A 20,066-nucleotide genomic window follows, 5' to 3' on the forward strand; every position below is an offset into this window, starting at 1 on the left:
CTTTCACCTTTTTCCATATCTCTTCTTTATCACCGTGACTATGAAATTTAACAATTATGTCTCTTGGTTTCTCTACTCCTTTTTCTCGTTGAGACCTTCCTATCCTATATACTTCATCCAATTTACATATCGCCATGTCCTGATTATCCATTATGAAGGTCAAAATTTTGCCAATTAACTTTTAAATCTTCCCCCATGGACAGCTCTGGGACACCTCTCACTCTTAGATTGTTCATCCTTGCTCTGTTTTCTTGTTGTTCCATCATATAAAGCAGTCTTTTTAGGTCCTTTCTATTATCTATTATCCCTTTTTTCAAGTTTGGGATAATTTGGGCATGCTTTTGAACTTTCTCCTCCGTTTCCTCCACCCTAGTTAACAATTGCTCCAGATCTTCCCGAATTATACCCATCTCCTGCTTTATTGATATTTCCAGACCTTTAAACATCTCCGCCATTTCCTTTTTATTTGGTATTTGAAGATCCCTTTCAAGTTCTCTCGTCTCAATGCCTTCCATTGATTGTTGGCTGTTATACACCGGACCCAGGGAAAGTCTCGGGCTGTTATCCAGGCTTATTTCCAATTCACTCTTTTCACTGATTCCCTGGGATCTATCTGGCGTGAGATTTCCCTGTGTCGTAAATTTTTTAATCGTGCCAGATTGGGGGTTCCTAGACCCAACCCCTTTGGTGTTTTTACCTTTCATAATTATTTTGAAGTTTTATCCCTCCTCCTTTCCTTATAATCTGTCGGATCTTTGAACCCACCCTAGAACTCTCCGAATTCAAAGTCCAAATTCCTTAAACAGCAGATGCAGAGCAAGGGAGAGAGGGAAAAAAAAAAAAAAAAAAAAAAAAAAAAAACTAACACTCTGCAGTGGAACTACTGTTATCACTCACCCTCCAAGTTGTAATGTACTTCAGGGTGCGAGTCTCTTCTGTGGCGATCTTCTCCTGGGGGTTACTCTTTGTGATGTTAACTTCTTCTAGGAACAATATGCGATTTCCCAATGATGTGGAAATAAAGGCTAGAGATGTATCTATAGTTGCATAAAGATAGTATAATTTGTTAACAGGGTGGAATAATTATATGAGGTAATATGGAGGTATGGAGGAGGGAGGTAAGGAGTATAATATTATAGTTCGATGATATATATAATCTCACGGAAACAGTGGCAGTACTGAGGCAGTATATCTGTGTTCCACCCTCGGGGTACCCGATCACGGGTTTCTCTCCTCACTGGGCTAACTGGGCTTCTCCACTCTTAATGTGTCTGTCTCCCAGGGTATAAGCCAGGTGAACGGCGTCTCTCTCGTGTGGCTGCACCGTCCTAGCCGTCTCCTGACAGCCGCACTCCTCGTCGCTCCGTCACCGCCAATAACCCCAGGGGAGCAGGGGAGCCTTTTCCAAAGCCTCTATGGGAAGCCTGGGGATTCACTGAGTCCAAGGGAAACTGGTATGGGGTGCTAGGGATGCACTTACCCAGACCACCGCGGGGCCTTCCGATCGACAGCCGGCTTTGTTCCGGCCTTCGGCTTCCCGAAACGCCAGCCGGCCGGCAACTCTGTCTCCCAGTGATCCTCCGCGGCAGCACACGTGACTGCTGTCTCCCGGCAACCGCTCTCCTTCTCTCGGCACTACCGCGAGATGATCCCTGGGGAAGCGGACGCTTACTGTCACAGTCCAGGCTCGGCTCCCCACAGTCTCCAAAAAGCTTCTTCAACCAGGCAGGTGGGTCCACATATCTCCGGGGCAGCCAGTCCACAAACAGGGACACTTGAGGAGGAGATAGTCGAGGGAGGTTAACGGGGAGTGTTCACTCTACACTCTCCATTGCCGCCATGATCGGGCTCCACCCCCCTCCCAGCCTGCACAGTTGTTCTCTCTACAGCCCATCTCTGTTGATCTTAGCAAAGTGAACACTGAGAAATGTGGTCTGGCAGTGTAGATTAACATTCACAGTGAAGGCTAAACAAAAGTCACTAAGGTATTTTTTTGCAGCTTTCCACTAGTCAATTTCAGTGTTGCCCTAGTCATGAACACTTGTTTTACTGTTGCTATATTCCTGATATAATTTAATAAACTGTATGTACAGTGCGACTAGTGCTGTAGAAGTGCATGTAAATGGTATATAGTATAGTAACATTTATCAAGCAAATTGGCTACAGAATTAGATGCACATCTGTTGTAGAGTAAGCTTTCTCTCATTTAGCAAAGTATCTGCAGCAATTGTTTGTGTATTTGTTTAAGTACAGTATACCTGATGGCAATTTTTTTTCTCATTTTGGATAGAGTAGAGAGATATATTAGAACACCTGTCAGGTTTTTAATTCTGTCTGTGTCCCTGTTAGGAGGATTCATTTAATTTGTCCTAGTGACTGTTCTCACTAAAAGTGAAAAATTCCAATACTTTGAGTGGTAACCAGAAGAGAATTGGGGAGAAATCTTCCAATGGGGACACCAGTTCTGGTGATCCTGGTGATTACCAGAGATTTTTCTTGCTTTCAATGTTTTGGCTATGGTACATCTTTCCAATGGGACACAGATGTAAAAAAAAAATCCTGATGGGAATATAACCCTCCCTTACTATAACCAAATGATAAAAAGAGTTTTGCCTTCATTTAGCATTTGTTTAGGCTGTTTAATATTGCCTTACTTTGCAAAAAGATTGATAAACCCAGTGTTGGCAAAGTACCTGAATTCACAATCTGTAACTGTAGGTAAAATACGTTTATAGAGTTGCATATAATACACATGTATTAACACTTTTACATATACTGTACATTTCTGAATATTGAAGAATTGTTTCTCAACCAAGATAAACACATTTTGATGCATTGTTCCTTTCTTTTTTTAAATAAATGTTTATTGAAGTTTTTCAAAGTAAATACAACAATACAATCTTGATATAAAAACCTAAAAGCCAAAAGTATTTGTAAGACAAGGAGTACAATAATTACAATGTAGAAGAAAAAGTGTTAGAAATAGACATGTGAGGTATAATATGGCATTAAAGGCCAAACTTTAAAGTAAATCAATTCCATAGGAATGGAAGCTTGGATACAGTAGCCTGAACAGAAGTACTTCTCTGATAGAACACTGTAAAAGGATTACCATGTGGGCTAGGTAAACAAAAGTGTGGATTATGTAATCAACAGAGAGTTGGGGAGGAGGATAAGTGGGGGGGTGGAGCTAGAGAGTGGTTGGTCACTTGGAGTTTACCCAGTGTGTTGGTTAGTTGAGCTTTGAGATACCAATCTGTATAGCGGAAGGGTTCCATGTGAGCGGCTAATTCGGCAGGTGAGAAGGAATGCTCCATGTAGCATCTCCATCTTGAGATGAAACGAGAGGTCTTAATTTTGGGTTATGGCGTCAAGCTTTTCCAGGTTGAAAAGGTTAGTTAACACCTGTGTCACCGTGTTAAGAGTTGGGGGATTTGGATGAATCCAGGCTTGCATGAGGGCTCTGCAAGCCACCAGTAGGCAAATATATATTTACTGGGGGAAAGCGGTAGGGTATGCCGATGTTGTAGTCTCTTCATAGCTAAAGAGACAGATCATGGGCTCTTTGGAGACAGAGTATGTTGTATAGTTGATTGATGTAATGAAGGATTTGGTCTCAGAAAGCTGAAACTCGAGCACATTCCTACAAGCGATAAAACAAGGTCGGTCGGTTGTGATCACACCAAGGGCATGTTGGGTGGGCAGCAACTGCTGAGTTCATGGAGAAAGAATAATAGGCCTGGTAGATGATTTTGAATTGAGTTTTGCACCATGTTTCACGGAGTACTAGCAAAGCTATTTTCCTATATCCTGATAATAGTATTTCATACTGTCCGTACAAAGTATGGGGGTATAAGGTTTAAATGAAGTAAGGTGGTATTTTGTGGATTGGTGAGAGACCAGATGAGGGTAGATGTCTGAGATGGAGTAGTGGTCTTGTCGAAGCAATATCTCTACGAAGGAGCATTGGAAGGGATCACGTTTAAGGGAATAGCAAGACCGGAGATAGGTCACCAGCTGATGATGGTGAAAGATATGGGATCCTGGCAGAGCGTATTGGGCAGCTAAAACTGAGAAGGGTTTAAAGGATCATTGGGTATCATCAAAGACTGATATGACATTAATAAGTTCATTACGTGACCAATGGGAAAATGCTGCATGTTCACTAGCAGGAGGGAACATAGGGTTTCCAAGTATAGGCAAGTAACAGGATATCCTTAATGGTAAGCCAAGAAGCTTCCGCATTTCCCTCCAAGCCAATACGGTGTCTCTGATCAAAAGATTCGATCAGAGAGACACAGGTAGAGATTTAAGGTTGCAGTACAGAATGGCAGAGAGATTTAGCGGGGACACTAGTGCTTCCTCCAAAGAATAGTTAGAGTAACGTGATTTCATGGTAATCCAATTGAGACCCTGGCAAAGGAGGCAGGACAAATTGTAGAATCTAATATTCGGCAGGCCTCACACCACCCTCACTCCTGGGGTGACTTATCTTCTGTTTTTTTTGCGTTGCCATAGAAAGGCTTGTAGGGCCGTGTGAATCTTCTGTAAATCAGAATGCTTTAACAAAACAGGAAGCGTTTGTAGAGGGTACAGCAATCTTGGAAATGAGATCATTTTGAAGAGATGGCATCTCCCAAAGAGTGAGAGGGGGAGGGTCAACTAAGCTTCCAGTTCCTGCACAATCTTATTGAATAGAGGAGGGTAATTAAGGTAATAGAGAGACAATGGCTCTCTGCCTATGTGTATGCCTAAATAGGTAATTGAGTGTTTAGCTATACAAAAAGGTGAAGACGTGAGCCAGTGAGTCGAAGTAGTAGGGTTCAAAGGGAGTACTTCACTCTTGTCAAAATTGATTCGTAAGCCCGAGCAGCTTTGGAAGGTCGCAAATAAGTTCTGGAGTAGTTTAAAATCTGAGGGTGGATCTGAGGAAAACAACAATATATTGTCCGCAAATAGAGTTGAACGAAAAGTGTGTTCGCCAATCGTGACACCACTTACCCCTGCGGTGGACTTAAGTAGTCTTGTAAAGCAATGTTAAAAATAAGGGGGGAAAGTGGGCAGCCCTGCCTCGTACCCTTAGTTAGGGGAATGTCAGTGGACATGAAGTCAGGTGTGACCTGTCTAGCCATGGTGAAGAGTACATTTGTCATAAAAAGTCTAAAATGGGACCAGAAATACCAAACTGCTGCATGACCATGAAGAGCCAGGTGAAGCTAATGTTGTTAAAGGCTTTTTCGGCATCCAAGGATATGAGTGTCAGATCATGCATTGAGTGGGTTTTAGCATATTCTAGGGGCAACAGTACTTTGTGGATATTAAGCGTCGCTGATCGTCCCGGTACAAAACCAGATTGGGCCGGATGTAGCATGGTAGGGAGTAGCAAGGCCAGCTTGGCCACTGTAATTTTCAGTAGTATTTTGGTGTCGACAGTCATCAGAGAAATAGGTCAGTAAGATCCTGGCAACAGTGGGTCTTTCCCCTTTTTAGCTATGAGTTTGATATGTACTTGAGAGCCAGCCCTCCCACATTGCCTTGTAGACATGATGCACGGTGTCTGGGATGAATTCCGTGGTTAGTTTATAGAACTCAGCACTAAGGCCGTCAGGACAAGGAGCCTTAGCAGGGGGTAAATTTTGGATAGTGGCACGGATATCGTCTAACGTGATGGGAGCATTGAGAGCATCTAGCTTGGATTGGGTAAGCTTAGGAAGGTGTACAGTGGCTCATAAGTCCTCAGCGGCCTTAGAATCAATCAGGTCCTCTGATTACAGTGTAGTACAGCGCGTTAAGATCAGAGGACATCTTAAGAATATTTCCCGTGGTAGACTGGAGGGTGGAAATATAAGTAGGAGCACGGGGGCCAGCACAGAGCTGTGCTAGCAGTTTACCTGCTTTGCTGCCATATCTATGGAATTTCAGAGTGGACTAGGCTGATTTGGCTGCCTTAAGGTGTTCAGCCCAATAATCAAAGGCTCGTTTAGCAGATTGCCAGGTCAGCTTGTTCGCTGAAGTGTGATTGACGGAGAGCTTGATATGTGCTTGACAAAGAGATTCACTAGCCTGTTGGTATTGAAAATGGGATCATTTCTTAAATTGTGTGGTATTAGAAATTATGCGTCCTCTGAGAAACGCTTTCCCAGGTTCCCAGAATAGATTGGGTTTGGTTAAGCGGGCTCCATTCGTGTCTGCGAATTTCGCCCAGGCTACGTAGAGATGAGATTTGAAGTCCTTGTTATTAGCTAAGTAGGTGGGGAAGCGCCAGGAGCTAGTAGTCCTTGGAGCTTTCAACTCGGATAGCTGCATCAGAATTGGACAGAGATGGCCATATTAAATATTGTTAATTTGCGTAATAGGGAGGAGAGAATGCGAGCAGAAGCAATAGTCAATGCGAGAGAATGAGTCATGTGGGTGTGAATAGAACCTGTATTCCTGGTCCGTCGGATGGTGAAGGTGCCATGTGTCATGAAGATTGAGTGTATTAATGGACTGTGCTAAAGCAGTAAGAGCGGGAGGCTGAGGCGGTTGTCGAATGTGTCGCGTTAGACAATCCCTGGTATGATCGGCATAGTGGTGCATGACTGAGTTAAAATCCCCGCCCAGTATATGGCAGGATTATGGGATTGGTAGGTCCCATGATATCAGGTCTTGGTAGAAGGTCTGCCCTGGGGAGTTGGGGCATATACAGTACATTGAAAATAGCAATGTCACGATAGTGATAGGCGATAGTGATATGGACGGGGAGTTTGTGACCCTCAGAATCAGAGTTGACAGAGCGCACAGTGTGGCCTAAATTTTTGTGTAGCAATATAGCTACCCCTGCTTTACGGCCTACGAAGGAGAATCATATACCTGGCCTACCCATAGCTTCAGTCGTAGTGGTCCTCTGCCCAACCAAAGTGTACATGTTTCTGAGGCTGTTTTTGAGGGCTTCGTTGGTTTTGGAACATTTTCGCCTTGGGGGGGAGGAAGATGGTGTAGAAGGTACTCCTTGATCCATTGCCATTCAGGGGTGTTGCTGAGGTAGTGTTCCGTTTTGGAAGGTGAGAAAGAGAGACGGTCTCCCTCCGCTGGTTGAATATGGAGGACAGCAGGGTACGCCAGAGTAAATTTGATATGTTTGTGGTAGAGAGCAGAGCAAATTGTGGAGAAGGCCTTCCATTGGCGCATAACCTCTATAGACTAGTCCGCAAACAGGAGTAGTTGATTTTGAATCTGAAGGTGGGCGATGCGTTGGGCTCACTTGACTGCACATTGATCACGCAGGCCTAGTTGTTCTGGAATGGACATTGCACAAATAGTAGCAAGCATAGAGGGAGTATATGTTTCAGGCAGGTTGTTCCGCCGTGAGCGTTTTTCAAGATCATCTACCTTTTTCTTGTAGTTTCCTTTGAACAAATGTGAGTCTGGCCACTGCAGCCAATACAGCCACAGTCCTCTTCAATGGAGGAGATCCATTCTTCCACCTGAGTAATGTGCTGAGCCTGAACATGGAGATACTTGTGAAGCTGTTCTCGGCCTTTGAAGACTGCATTGTCCACAGCTGCTGTGAGAGTAGGAGTGAGGCGTACCATCACTGTCTGGGCTATGCCTGCTGGGGAGGCAGGGTCCAGAGGCTGAGGAGGAGAGAGTTGCAGCTGTGTAGTGTGAGCCTGGTCCCTTGTGTCAGTGTGGGTTGGAGTTGTGGCCACCATCTTGGCTGCAGCGGCCACTGTGTCCCATTGTGACAGTCGAGGGGCAGAGGAGGAGCAGGCGTGCAACCGCTCCACGAAGCGGCCCATAGAGTTCCCCTATATCAGCGGGTGTGGAGAGGAGGTGAACCCCCATGCCGTAGCAGGCTTACTTGGGTGCAGTGGAGAAGGATGGTGGGAACCGGAAGTCACATTGTTCCTTTCAAAGTGGACCTAACATCAGATGTAGCTTTAATTATTTCATTAAGTTTATATAAACAATACTAAAACGTGTAAGCATAGCTTAGGTATGAGGCTTAAATGATCATAGTACTGCCCTTGACAATGCTTCAATCTAAGTTCCAGCCAGAAAGCCAGTGCCACCTTTTTTTGGCCAGTATCTCTCTCCTGGACTGAGATTATAGCTAATTAGTGACACAGACGTAAATCCTTGTGCCAGTGTCTGATCACTGGAGGAGAGGAAAATAAGAAAATGCTTATTCTTGCCTGTGTAAGACTGATGGCATCCCCTCTGCCTATGTAAAGCCACTTTACACACCCAACACACCTACACACTTGCAGCACACAGTTGGGGCAGACCCACGCAGTCAGTGTGGACACAAACATGCAGTCAGACACCACACACAGGGAACTTACACTCAGAACAGGTCCCCATAGTTGCTGTCTGTCAGTCTCTGGGTGTGCAGCTTTTCTTTCTGGCCTTTCACATCCCCTACATTTTTATAAGATCAGATTTTTGAAAAAAGGCTGCATGCATGGGTTCAGTGTTTAACCCCTTCATGCCGACGTAACACAAATACGGCCTCACAGAACTGGACTTTTATTCATGGGGCCGCATATTAGCGTACCTGTCTTTGTGCTGGGAGCGCACCGCACAGCAAGCTCCCAGCACAAAGACTGGGGTGAAATGGCTATAGTTTACCTTTTATGGGGGTTGAGTTACTAAACCAGAACTAGAGAGTGCAAAATCTGATGCAGCTGTGTATAGTAGCCAATCAGCTTCTAACTTTATTTATTTCAGGTACGGTACTTCTATAGCGCCGTCAATTTACGCAGCGCTTTACATATATATTGTACATTCACATCAGTCCCTAACCCTCAAGGGGTGTACAATCTAAGGCCCCTAACCTACATTCATACATACACATACTGGGGCAAATTTAGACAGGATCCAATGAACCTATCAGCATGTCTTTGGAGTGTGGGAGGAAGCCGGAGTACCCGGGGGAAAGCCACGCAGGCACAGGGAGAACATGCAAACTCCAGGCAGGTGGAGCCGTGGCTGGGACTCGAACCAGCGACCCTAGTACTGCCAGGCGGAAGTGCTAAACATTTATCCATTGTGCTGTCCAGCTTGTTCAATTAAGCTTTGACAATAAAATCTGGAAGCTGATTGGTTTCTATGCAGAGCTGCACCAGATTTTGTACTCTCCAATTTTAGTAAATCAGCCCCATTGTGTTGCTGACACTGCTGGGATGAGATAGTTTTGCAAATCTAAACTGGGACCCTGCTCAGACCTGGAAACTCAGACAGTAAAACTCAAAATGGTGTCTGCTCTGCTGTATGAGGGAATAATTCGGCTTTTGTAGAATTATAGTGATTGCAGACAGCCAAAACCTTCCCCCACTGCCAATGTAGACTTTGGCCCCCAGGCTACAGATTTCCTGATGAACAAATTGCTCAGTCATCTGTGGACGTCACCAGGGTATTCTAGAAACTGTGCAGATGTAATGAATGAAATAGGTGAATTGGTCCCCTGCACCTCCTCTTTGGAAGACTGCATGGATGCTGTGGCAACAGTCCTAGAGGGCCATGAGAAGTTAACAGAGGAACTCCAAGAGTAAATGCAAACTATGAAAGACAAACAAGAGGATGCTGAGAACAGAGCTTGTAGGGGATATTTATGTATCCTCGGCTAACTCTGCATATTAAAATAACTTGTCATGGACATCCTCCCTGACAGGCTGGAGTTTGATAAAAATCCATAGGGCACTTGGCAAGTGACAACATGTGGCTCCTCCATGGGACTTGGTGGTTAAACTTCACCACTTTAAACATAAGAAGCACCTTGCTGGATGCCTCTCTGGACACAGTGGATTTATCTCTTCAGGGCCATTCTTTTCAGCTATTTGAAGACATTTTTCTGACATCAATCCTGAAATGGAGAGCCTCCATGCTTTATTTCCAGATCCTCAAAGAATATTTGCCAGCAATGGGGTTACCCCTTTAAACTTTTTTTCACCACAGGCCATCTGTATCCAAAGAGGGCTATGGCGGATATTTCAGGACCTGAAGCTGGAGTTCCCTCTAAACTCTTTGCAATCCTCCCAAGGTTTTTGAGACTCTCATCTTCCCCCAGGAAACCTTGGAGAGGCACTGCCACCTCTATAATGCTCTCATATCCAACAACGTTTGCACTTCCAGCCTACAGAGGGATGAGAATAACTTGCTTCCCACCCTGTAATGTTGTTATGGCAAACACCTGGCCTTCAAAGACCCTCTTGTATAACCAGATTTTTTACCTGTTAGCCAGGTTTTTATGTCTAAATAAGCCCTCATAGCTCCTCTAACTTTTGCACTCCTACCAGGTTCCTCCAAAATATCCAGTGTCGTGCCCTGTACCATAAAATATATTTTTAAATTAATGTCGCGCTCCTAATTATTATCAATTAATACCCATATAGTAATTATGCAACATAAAGTCTCTGGTACCAACTTAATAGTGATAGTCCCAAAATATAATGTGATCCAAAAAAAAACAAACATCTTCCCAACTCTAGAAGTTAAACTAACAGATCTATAATTACTTCAAAATCTTTACCAAGTAATTATAGAGCTGTTAGTTTAACTTCTAGAGTTGGGAAGATGCTGGAGAGTTTAATAAAAGACCACATAGATGAGTTCTTGCTAGAAAAAATATATTAAGCAACAGACAGCAAGGATTCATGAAAGACAGAAGTTGTCAAACAAATCTGATTTCTTTTTATGAGAAGGTGAGTAAAACCTTGGAGAGAGGTGGACGTGGTATACTTGGATTTTGCAAAAGTGTTTGACACACTTCCCCACACACAGATAATGTGTAAGGTAAAGTCTACAGGCTTGGAAAAATCTGTATGTAAATGGATAGAAAACTGGCTAAAAGATCATATTCAAAGAATAGTGGTTAATGATTCATACTCTGAATGGTCTAGGGTTGTCGGTGGTGTACCCCAAGGTTCAGTGTTGGGACCCTTACTTTTTAATATATTTATAAATGACATACGGTCTAGGATGAAAAATACTGTTTCGGTCTTTGCAGATGACAAGTTATGAACCCCAAGCAAACTCCTGGTCCCACAATGTTATTTGTTTCTCACCTCCATTGTTAAGAACATTCATATTAAAACCAAGGAAGATTTCTGTACTAAAGCAGGTTCGATAAATTCTGCCTGCACACTCTGTGCAGCCTATGAATCGGTAGTTCGGGGAAAACTGATCCGTCAAGGGTCTCAGCAAGAAAATTGAAATTGGATTTAAACTAGCATACACATCTACAGAATTTAAGGATCTCCCTACCAGTGCCAATCTTAAACATGTTGAAAAAACTTGCAGTTATCTTAAAGCACAGTTCCAACCCCTGCCTCCTCCCAAAAAAAAATTAAAAGTCAGCAGCTACAAACACATGCATCCAGTGCAGTCCTCACTCTGAGTCAAATCTTCAATCGGCTGTCATTTGCTGGCGCTGCCATCTTGACTAAGGGAAACTGGCAACGAAGCCTTGCAGGTTCAGCACCAGTTTCCTACTGCGCATTGTATGAAGCATGCTGCACTTTGTCAATGGGCCGCAGTCCTCTGGGACTTTGGGAGTGTCCCAGAGATCTGCAGGGGGTGCTGAACTTCCGGCTCCATTCACCGTGGCGAATGGAGCCGGAAGTGGGAGCGGATACCATCAAAACCAGGTTCCTGCTTCCCCCAAAAGGTGCCGACTGTGGCATTGGAGGGGGAAGGAGGCAGAAAAGAAGAACTTCCACTTTTGGGTGGAACTCAGTTTTAATGTGCCTAACAGATAAGGCTGAATGACATTATACATGGACAAAACAATTGTTCTACACCAAGGCTAATAAAGCTGATGCTATGTTGGCCAGGAGGCTTGACTGTCCTGATTTACCCCTCCACCCTTCACATCAGCACCCTTAACTATTTGCTCTGTGAGTAGAAGACTCCTTTCAAGGTTGCCTGCTCCGCTCACTGTTGCAATTTGCTCTTCCAAATCTTCAATTTGAGCTTCCAGAAGGGCAACCCGCTTACATCAGTATTTGTTCTGGAGCTTTTGCTCCATTGTATTCATGTGGCAGACTGTGCACCGATAACACAATATTATGCAGAAGTGCTCCTGCGCTGCCCTCAAGTGTTTGATACCAATTACAGCTAGCTAACAATAAATGCATTTCTCACATACATCAAAGATTGATTACTGCATTGCTGTAAACATTTCACTTAAATCATATAGTGACCTTACCTTTATAGAAAACCAGTCCAAAACACATATGTACGCAAATTTAATTGCAACAGTGATGCAGTGCAAGAAAATTGTTGTCCATATCTGTAAAACACAAAATGTCCATCGTGCTTCAGATAAATTGATAATTCGTGTTGTTAAACAAAATCCACCACAGCTCAATCAAACCTTCACCTTATGTGCTCAAATTCAATTGCAGTTGTGATGTAATTCAAAACATATGAAGTCCATAACTGTGATACACAAAATGTCCCTCGTGCTGGAGGCAAATTGTTAATTTGCATTGATACACATATTCACAAATTGTACCACCGCTCAATCCAGCCATTTACCTTATGTGTACCAGTCCGCTATGCTCATGTGCTCACCTTTTTTATACTGTATAACCTGCATGATATAGAGGTCATAAAATGCCCTTTTCCCTCTTTTTTTTTTTTTTTTTGGGGGGGGGGGGGTAAATAGCATGCATTTTCTAAATATAGCAAAACCCTTTCTTGTATTAAAAGAGGTATGGACTGTAGAGGAGTGTTTCTCCATCTTTTTTTTTTTTCAGCTGAGACGCCCTTTAAAATTATTGACAGTCTCAAGGCACCCCATTCTAAAATGTAAAAAACTATTTTAATAGCTTTACATATTGCAGGAACATCCACACACATAGGACACTCAACGTTAGAGGTGATTTATTCTTCCAAAGCAAATACACCTTCATACACTGGTACTGACTAGTATTCTTCTCCCTCGGTTTCTCTCCCTCTCTCAGCTAATGTGACCCCAGTGCTGGCAGATAGTGGCAGGGGAGAGGCAAACAAGGATGATGTGCAGGAGCTCAATGTGCTCCTTATCAACCAATGACATCATTGGATATTAGGATACTGGCAGCTAGAAGGTTGTAATGGTGCACAAGGAAAACCTGTGGCTTTGTGTAACTAAAAGGCAGATGAATATAAATAAGGCTACCCTGTTCAACCTGCCAGCCAGCTAACCAACAACATTGGTCAGCAGCCCCAGTCTAAAAGTGGCTAAAAGTCAGACTTGATCCACCTGCTGGCTTGTATACAGTTTTTGGGAAATTTTTTGGCATTTTGCCAAGGCACCCCTGAAGAGACCTGAAGGCACCCGACGGTGCATGGGCACCCTGGTTGAAAGAGGCTGCTCTAGAGAGAGAGACCTAATTTTGGCCCCATACAAATTATTAGTAATGCCTCATCTGGAATATGCAGTTCAGTTTGGGACACTAGTTCACAAAAGGATATTAGAGAACTGGAGAACGAAAAGGGCAACCAAACTGATAAGCATTGAGTAGCTCAGATATCAGGAAAGTTTAGCAGAACTGAACTTATTCTGTTTTGAGAACAGGTGATTATGGGGAGATATGATCAACATGTACTGTATAAATACATGGGTGGTTCATATAATGAACTTGGTGTAGTTTTTCACCTTTAAGGTTGTTACAGGGATCAAGGAGGGACACTTTGTATGGAGGAAAAGAGATTTAACCTCCATATATAGAAATAATTCTTCACTGTTAGAGCTGTGGAAATATGGAATAGATGATTGTTAATCCAAGAAATATCCGATTACCTCCTGGGGAACCCAGAAGGATTTTTTTTCTGCCACAGGAGCAAATTGGATCATGTTTCATAGGATGTTTTGTCTTTCTCTGGATCAGTGGTTAGAGGATTATGTATACGGAAGTTTTCTGTTTGATTTTTTGCTTATTTATTTCTGTTGGTTGAACTAGATCAGGGGTCTGCAACCTTTAAGACATAAAGAGCCACTTGGACTCGTTTCCGAAGGGAAAAAAAAGACTGGGAGCCGCAAAACCATTGCAACATTTAAAACAAATCCGACACTGCATATATTGTTTCTTACCTTAATGCTATATACAGGATCGTGCAGTTAGCTGTCAATCTGAAGAAAAAAAGAACTTTTTCACTTAACAATGTAAAATATATTTTTGCACATTAATAGCTAATTAAAATATTTAATTTATCTGGTTAATGGGATTTTTTCTCCTGAACCTCAGTGCACAGTGTCTGCACATCAGGGCTGTAAGACGTCACCTTCATTTTCACACAGGCTTGCAAGCTGTCATCTGTGAGGCGTGATCGATGTTTGTTTTTAATACAGTTCGTGTTGGAGAAGACCTGCTCACATACATATGTGGAGCCGAAGATCGACAGCACTCCAAATGCATACTTTTTATTTTGAGAGCCACATTTTTAAAACTGAAAATACATCCCCCATATAGTAATTCATCCCCCATATAGTAATTCATCCCCCATATAGTAATTCATCCCCCATATAGTAATTCACCCCCCATATAGTAATTCATCCCCCATAGTAATTCATCCCCCATATAGTATTTCATCCCCCATAGTACTATTCCCCCCCCCCCAAGTAGTAAGCCAAGTCCCCCCTGTGTCAATTCATTTACCTTTGCTCCGCGCGTTCCTCTCGCTGTGTTCCCGCGCCGTTCCGGTCTTCAGGGCGGACTGTGAGAGGAGAGGAGTTCGTCACGCTGCCCCGCCTACATCCTGGCTGCCCCGCCTACATCCTGACAGCCAATGTTCCACGCTCTGCGGGCCGGATTAAAAGGTCCGCCAGGCCGCTGCAGAGTCCTGACTTTTGAGACGGCCGCCCGAGAGGAGGGAGGGGAGCGGGCTCCCGGCACACAGAAGAGCCGCATGTGGCTCGCGATCCGCGGCTTACCGACCAATGAAACCCTCTTGCCTGTCACCTGGTGGGCAGTGTGCTCCGGAGCTGCAGCAAAGATGAAAAAGAGCCGCAGGCGGCTCTGGAGCCGCGGGTTGCCGACACCCGAACTAGATGGATGTGTTTTCCTTTTTTTTTTTCAATCTGACTAACTATGTAACTATATGTAAAAGAAATTTGGTTGGACATGGACTTTAAATTTGGGTGAACAGCAGAAACAACAGGAGAGGGGGTTGTTTACTGTCTACTATTATACATGTAAAGAACTGTGTGTTGGTCTGGCTCTGCTTACCATTTACCCACAACCAGTTTTTTGTTTTTTTTTTTAAACCTTAACCAAAACCAGTCTGCAGGTTTGGCAACAACAACCACTTTAGAGTTGGCCATCATCTTACCAAAGGATGGTAAGACTGATTCCAAATTACTATAACTGTAAACTGCTGCCAAGAGACGAGAGATAGTTAGAAAACCGCTGCCTTATTACATTAGGCTGAAATCTGACATTTGTCTGTTTTTTAACAGGATTTATCAGTTTAATGTGGCAAAGCAATCATAAAAAAGGTACACCGAACTATAAGGTTGTCTGAATAGATATTATTTTCATGGACTGCATTAAGGGTACAGTTAAATTGTCACTAACCTCACATAAAAACTATCAATAAGTCTGTACTACACTCTGTTCATATTCACTCAATCACTATGGGATTTGTTTTCTGTATTCTGGACCAAAACTTGTTGATCCTACTGTTCTCTATCTCCCCATTCTGTCCATGTCCCCAGTGCAGTTGGAGATTTTGCAGAGCAGTGTTGGCAGCTACTGCACATGCTCAGTTTTCAATGTGTTTGCATACTGAGCATTTCCTCCTTGATCACATCTGAGTAGCCCAAGTGACTACAGAGTCACACGTGGGCGTATATACAGTGGTAAATGACAGCCCACTGTCTATCCTCTCCTCCACCATGCCTTCTAACCAGTTAAACACAATAGGGGTGGGATATTATATCTTGTTTGATGGAGGCTTTACCTCCCTGTTATTCTAAGACATAAGCTGGAGGGGCGTGACACAGCCTGTGACTGGCAGAAATCCAAAGATTTTATTTTAAATATATATCTGTATGACGATTTAAAACCATTTATTGATATCTATTTCTATACTCTATCACAAAGGCTGTTTTTTATTTATTTATTTATTTATTTATTTTTTATGAACATGTGACCAGCAGGATTAGAAGCTCCTCCTGCTTATATTTCCATGCAGACAGGCTGGGAAAGAGCTGGGTCATATGCTAGCTGTATATCAATTAGGAAATAAGTACTTAGATTTTTTTTTATTGAAATAATTTGTGCCATCAACCACATACAGAAAGAGAAGGGATAATGTAAATTAAACAGTGTGTGTTTAGTATTACTTTAAGCTTTGCATTTAGTTCAGAAAAGGTATTTGCAAATGTACAATTCCCATATTGGTATCCATTTTTACTCTTAAAGCTTAATTGAAGCCTCAGTCAGGCTGCATATATAGCAATAAATATATTTATAATTTTTTTAACTATTTTGTTTTCTTATCACCGACTATAGTGCATCTAGCATATGGTATTGTACCCTTGCTACAACGCTTAGTTATTAAAAATAAGAGCAGATTTATTATTGCACTGTGTATGCTGCTAGGCTGCATTCCAGTTCTAAAACCTTCATTTGGTGTTTTAAAATATCAAAGTAATAGAACAGGATTTTATTTTCTTCCTTGTGGATGGTCACCAGAATTAGCTGAGTTTAACATTGGCTGAATGTCAAGAAACAGAGGAAGTAAAAATAAGTACTTTGTGTCTATATACTAGAATTTTTGTTATAATAGAGCTTTTTGTGATTGATTCACTTCAGTAATAATGCTTACTTATTCCTTTTCTTTGTAATAAAAATAGAATTTGATCCAGAATGATGCAGTCGGCTAGGTTTCAGTTCTATTTCTACAGGCTTGCCCTTATCAGCGTTTCACTACAGTGATTTATGAGCCATATTACTTACAGGGTGTTTGTGTCTTCTCCAATTTCCTGACATCACTTTTTCTCTCCTCTGGACTGTATATCTGCTTATGACTTGTATTTCATATATTTACTTGTATATTATATGTTTCAGGTTATAATCACCCAGCCCTAATAAAAATTCTACAACAGCCACAGAATTTGGTAAGTGGAAATAAATGTCAGCTATGCCATACCTGTGTAAAATAAAGCACTTAAAAAATGTACAGCACATAAATAATGTTTGTACAAAATATATAGAAATATATATATATATATGCTTGGTTTTGAGTTTTTACCTTTGTGGACTATTTGCTCAGAAATAATGGCAAGGCGTAAACCATGCAGGCATTGGGGAAGGGCAAATTGCTTACCATTAAACTACAATATTAGAATGCACTACACCCATTTGGCTTCTTTGTGTGTGAGCAGCCAAGGTGAATGTACAGATGCTGATAATTGGGGAGGCTGGCACCCACCTTGACTGCTCACATAGAATAAGTTATTAGATTGTGTAGATCATTAATGGATCTCAGTGGTACTCCTCATGCAGCCCTTTAGAGCATGCATGCATAATGTATTCTTTTTTGGCATCACTTTCAGAGTTTTCTTTTAAAAGGTTCATGTATTAAAGTGTATGTAAACCCTAAAAATCTTCCCTTATTTGTTCCCTTTTGGTCTGTTAAATATACCATTAAAGGTTTTTTGTTATCTGTTTGAAAAGTGCAAAAAACTTGTTAATCATATGAATTGATAACTCCAATGTATTCTGCCAGAGCATAAGAGGTTATGCAAATGAAAGGTACAAAGATCTGTGTTCTTTGTAATCCATTAGAAATGAAGTAGGAGTGCCTGACAACATTCAGAGCTGAAAATACACTGTGATGTCATCTCATAGTTACACATTCAGGTTGAAAAAAAAAGACCATCTAATTCAACCAATAGAAAAAAAACAAACAAATAGAAATACCTCCACAATCCTATACCCACAGTTGACTCCAGAAGAAGGCAGAAACAAAAAACAATAAAGCATGATCTTATTCACTCCAGCAGAGGAAAACAATCTTTCCTTGTTCTTGGGGGAGTCTGCATCACATTTTCACAGCTCTTACTATAAAGAAGCATTTCCTTATATAGAGGATAAGTCTCTTTTCCTCGAGATGTAAAAAGTGCCTTTTGTCCTCTCAAGAGATAATAAATTCAGTTCAGGCAATCTTTTCTTATAGCTGAGCTCCTCCATGCCTCTTTTCAGTTTGGTTGCTATTCTCTGCACTTTCTCCAGTTCTCTGATATCCTTTTTTGTGAACTGGTGCTCAACTGAGGCCTTATTAATGATTTGTACAGGGGCAAAATTATCTCTCTCTCTAGATCCTATACCTCTTTTAATACAAAAAATATTTTGCTATCTTTAGTAAATACATCTTGGCATTACATACTATTATTGAGTCTATGGTTTACCATAGCACCCATATCCTTCTCATCCATTGACTCCACCAGCTGTTCTCCTCCAAGAATGTATTCTGCATGCATGTTTTAGCCCCTAAGTGCAAAACTTTACATTTATCAACATTAATCCTCATTTGGCACATACTTGCCTAATTAAATATTGTATTAAGGTCATCTTGTAAATTCAGAAATCTTGTAAGGACATTATTCCACTGCATAGGTGCCATATGCAAACACCAAAATGGTACTCCTAATCCAAACTCTGTCACTTATAAATGGTTAAAGAGTAGGGAACTGTGTCAAGCGTTTTTCAAAATACAAGTATTCTTAGATATTAAGCTGCAAGAAGCAGGGCCCTCCTAACCCTCTTGTATTGAACTGTATCGTTGCTGTATTGTCTCCTTTTATATTGTAAAGCACTGAGCAAACTGTTGGCGCTATATAAATCCTGTATAATAAGTATTCTATATCCATAGTCCCTCCTCTGTCTAATTTTTTTGCATGCTTTTTCATAAATAAAAGATTTGTTTGACAGCTTCTGTATTTCTTGAATTCATGCTGACTTTTGCATAAAATATTGTTTTCAAGCAAAAACTCTTATATGTGGTCTTTATTAGACACTCGGTTATCTTCCCAGCTATAGAAGGTTAAACTTACAGATCTGTAGGACTTTTATCCCTTTTTAAATATAGGCACCACATTGTCCTTATCCAATCCAGTGGTACCAAGACAAGTGATTACGAGTCTCTAAAAACTAGAACAATGGCTTTTTTCTCGTAAGATACCAGATCGTACGATTTTAATTTAATCCATACAGTTTTCATCCAAAATACAATACAAATACATTACATCACTTCCAACTTTTTATTCTGTGTTTTAAGAATTTTTTTAACTTTAGTAACCCCGTCACTTTTGATATGAGACTAGCATGCAAAAAAAAACGGACGGTTGTTTGTCCGATATTCTCATTGTGTGTACGGGGCTTAAATGTTTCTGGTCCATGGGGTACAAAGACAGCTCTGCAAGAGTTAATGTAGTGTGGATTACAGTGAGTGGTTATCAAGGGTAACGAAGTTCTAGCCAGCAGCCTGTCATGAAGCTTGTACTTTTTAAAAGTGAGCCATCCTCTTGCAGCAAGGGAGTTTTTTTCAGCATTATCTGCCTTGGCTGTCTGTCTCCCATAGCAATGGGAGCAGATCAGCACTCAGAGGTTCCCAACCTGTGCACAGGTACAAAAGAGGGAGTATTAACCTCCCTAGTGGTCTGATTATGTCAGTATTTCTGTGCTCAAAGTTTGTTTTCAATGGAAATATGTTTTTTATTGCAGGCCTGGAATTCTTAGGAATAACTCACTGATATCTGTCTGAACAAGAGCCTAGTAAACATCCTGAGTATGCTAACATTTGAAACACTCAATCATACATTATAATATAATAAATAATCTTAAAAAATAATACATTTTATGCAATAATGTAATCAAACCAAAAACACTGAAATTTGAAATAGAGCGCCAAGTTCGCACATCACTGAGCTCAGTCGCAGAATCGTTTTCAGTGTCTGATGACGAATTTCCCTTCTGTAAGTGGTTCTAATTTACTATTACTGTTCTCTTGCCGGTCTAAAACTGCTTTTGACCTGAAGGGACGCTTTTTGGATGCCATGAACGTTTCTCAGTTTCCAGGCAGAAAGAACG

The 20,066-nt window shown here is 41.7% G+C and overlaps 1 protein-coding gene across 2 annotated transcripts in view; it reads left to right on the forward strand.

The window, feature by feature from the left end:
* The window catches only part of ABAT (4-aminobutyrate aminotransferase), a 209,604-nt gene that overhangs the window by 130,151 nt on the left and 59,387 nt on the right, over nucleotides 1–20,066 (forward strand). For both annotated transcript variants that reach the window (XM_089692117.1, XM_089692112.1), the window contains exon 6: nucleotides 17,043–17,092. In XM_089692117.1, coding sequence (XP_089548243.1) covers nucleotides 17,043–17,092 — 50 coding nt within the window. The remainder of the gene's footprint in view (nucleotides 1–17,042; nucleotides 17,093–20,066) is intronic.

Source organism: Staurois parvus, unplaced genomic scaffold (genome assembly GCF_062004578.1).
Source record: "Staurois parvus isolate SC_StPar_1 unplaced genomic scaffold, SC_StPar_1.0 ptg000022l, whole genome shotgun sequence".
Lineage (NCBI taxonomy): Eukaryota > Metazoa > Chordata > Amphibia > Anura > Ranidae > Staurois > Staurois parvus.